This window comes from Priapulus caudatus, unplaced genomic scaffold (assembly GCF_000485595.1).
Source record: "Priapulus caudatus unplaced genomic scaffold, Priapulus_caudatus-5.0.1 Scaffold1589, whole genome shotgun sequence".
Lineage (NCBI taxonomy): Eukaryota > Metazoa > Priapulida > Priapulimorpha > Priapulimorphida > Priapulidae > Priapulus > Priapulus caudatus.
Window position 1 is genome coordinate 61,229 of NW_014578650.1, and position 2,977 is coordinate 64,205.

Below are 2,977 nucleotides of genomic sequence, written 5' to 3' on the forward strand. Positions count from 1 at the left end.
TTTCGGCACAGTGATGGCTTTTCCTACCATGATGCTATACACTGACTATCACGAGCCTAGGTCGAGCCGTTTAGATTTGTGCCGCAATTCTGCATTTCCTCCCTATACCTTAAGTTAAGGAGGGAATGTTCCCCCTTCTTTTACACCTCTTGACCTTTGACTTTTGACCCCCAGCTTCGACATCCCAATCGTTTTGACGATCCCCCCGACGTCCCGAATATCGTGACCGTACGTCAAGCGGTTAAGATTTGTGCCCAACTGTTGACGCACGCACGGACGGACGGCCGGACGCACGCACGCTCATGCGATTCTACAAGATGCATCTGACTATGTCAGTTGAGCTAAAAAGAGGCATCTTGGGAAATATGTGTCTGATATCGTAACTATGGTAACAAGGTGTAATCCACCAAGAGTTTTTGGCTGGTGATGTCCGGTCGTCATTTTGGATTGACGATTCGATTGTGGCGCCATCTTTTGACAAAACGGCTAGCTGTCTATTTGAAGCAGTGGTTGGAGACAAGCTACTGCGAGAGGAGTGTAATTTCCATTAGAATTAGAAGCCCCCTGTGAAGTGTGGCTAATGATAATTCGTCCTCGGCATGATGGCGCAAGGACAGTCAAATGGTGCAGATGAACGACATATCACGTTCATTCCTGCGGTCACAGCCAACAAGAGCAGTCATCATGGATTCACAGTCATACACTAGGGGTTCTACCATTACCTTATTAATTTCATGTTGCCATCTATATGCCAAAGGGAATTTGGTCCCTTGACACTGTATTCTCGCCGTTTAAGTGTACGCCTCGATCGCAGTGCCACTCCAAATGGGTCGACGCGTCGAACAGATTCACGTACTTTGTCTCGTGGAACATTGATCCCCTTGTTACGCAACTTTACATGGACACCGTTTGCCCCAATCCGTCTATTATCACTCATAGCATCTTTAACAACTTGATCCAGCTCTTCCTCCGGCAGATGACCTGGTCTGTCCAGGGCAACCAATCCAAACTGCCTGAAAAGTGATTAAACAAATGAGCATCATGACTGCATGCAATGTCCTAGGAAAACATGATGAAAGTTCAATTTGCAAACATACATTTTTTCAGATTCATTTCAGAATTTTGTTGTGGATGGTACGCTAGTTTCTTTCACATAAATTAATATTCATTATTCTTGGCTATTGTTGAATATTTTTGGCGCCACGTGGAACAGTCTACTACCACAAGACCACAATACATTTGTGCCAGTACCTGCCACCAGTGTCCCGGTCTTCAAATGGAAGCTGAAAACATTCTTGTTCTCGAGGCGCATTGGTATAGCTAGACCAATAAATTGTGCCCTACAAATTTTTATATTCTGATGTTATTTTAGGGCCCAATAGCCTTCAATAGACAAAACCTGTGAATTTTGTCGTGCAAAATGGACGACAACCTTTTCACTATTTACGGCCGTGTTACATAGAAAACTAGACAGAGGGCACTCAAAAAGAGTGCATACCTCCGCGAGCGTGTAACATGTATACATGTGTATAACAGCTGGCTTGCTGCTGCTGCTGCTGCCTGGACGTTCTAAGGCGAGCTGCTGCTGCCTGGACGTTCTAAGGCGAGCTGCTGCTGCCTGGACGTTCTAAGGCGAGCTGCTGCTGCCTGGACGTTCTAAGGCGAGCTGGTGCTGAATCGATCGCGCTGCTGCTGCTGGGTCGCTGCTGGCTACACACACACACACGAACATCACACGAGAGGGATCACATTACCTCCCCTGCAACTCCGTTGCAGCGGAGGTAATCAAAGAAATACCTAAAGCCATTGCTTTATTAACATCTTACCTACATTACAAAACACTTGCCATGCAGCATTCTCCTCTTTAATCACGTTTATTTTATTAAAACATCACGACATAAAAATCACGCAAACTTCGCTACAAACAAAACTGGCAATCTTGCATTGAACCGCACCGGACAGCGATGATTTCATTGGCCGGTGAGAAATGTCGTTGTGCGGTTCAATGCAAGATTGTCAGATTTGTTTGTAACAAAGTTTGCGTGATTTTTATTTCGGGATGTTTTAATAAAATAAATATGATTAAAGCGGAGAATACTGCATGACAAATGTTTTGTAATGTAGGTAAAATGTTAATAAAGCGACGGCTTTAGGTATTTCTTTGATTTTCTATGTAACACGGCCGTAAATAGTGAAAAGGTGTAAAATTCACAGGTTTTGTCTATGGAAGGCTATTGGGCCCTAAAATAACATCAGAATATAAAAATTTTTAGGGCACAATTTATTGGTCTATGGTATAGCCTGCCCTAAACTTTCAAATCATAGTGTCATTGACATTATTGATAACTTCCAGTGTAGGCCTATTGAGGCTAGCACATTTTTCATATTTTTGTACATGTGAATGATTAAGCCTACCTCATTCTCCTATGGATAGTTTTAGTAGACACCTTCAGCATTTCTGCCATTTTTTTCTTTGTGAATCGACATTCAATAAAGAATTCCAATTGGAGTTTGGTTATATTGAAATGTGTGGCACCTCTTCCTCCATTTGCAACACGGCGACTTCTGTATTCAGTGGACTGTTCATTTCCTGGAATAAATAAAATAATATGTCGGGAACAATCGATGACCTCTCGTACGTTAGCGCCAGTCACCGGGTTGGTCCCTAGCGTTCGTAATAAAATGGTCTATTTCCCGGCATCATGCATGCTAACATTATGCATAGACATCATCAGGAGCTAATAATGACAAAGGAGTAAGACACCGATTTGGTACCGATTTCACTACATTTTTATCGTACGAGTTCGATGTGAATGAAAATACAAATGTATACAAACATGAGCTTATTTTGTTCACTGGTCCTTATTCTATGTTCCGGTAGTAATACAAACCGCGTAGCTTCCTTCGTTTTGACATAATTCATACTTTTGCACGACATGGTTTTCACGTTAGTTACCGTATTCTGGCGAGGCCAAGC

At 42.8% G+C, this 2,977-nt stretch overlaps 1 protein-coding gene across 1 annotated transcript in view; it reads right to left on the reverse strand.

Annotated features, from left to right (window-relative positions):
• The window catches only part of LOC106817080, a 4,996-nt gene extending 2,531 nt beyond the window's left edge, over positions 1 to 2,465 (reverse strand). The window contains exons 1-2 of the mRNA XM_014821727.1: positions 2,416 to 2,465; positions 723 to 1,013 (exon numbers count right to left, since the gene is read on the reverse strand). Of these exons, the coding sequence (XP_014677213.1) occupies positions 723 to 1,013; positions 2,416 to 2,465 (341 nt within the window). The remainder of the gene's footprint in view (positions 1 to 722; positions 1,014 to 2,415) is intronic.
• Positions 2,466 to 2,977: the final 512 nt, after the last annotated feature.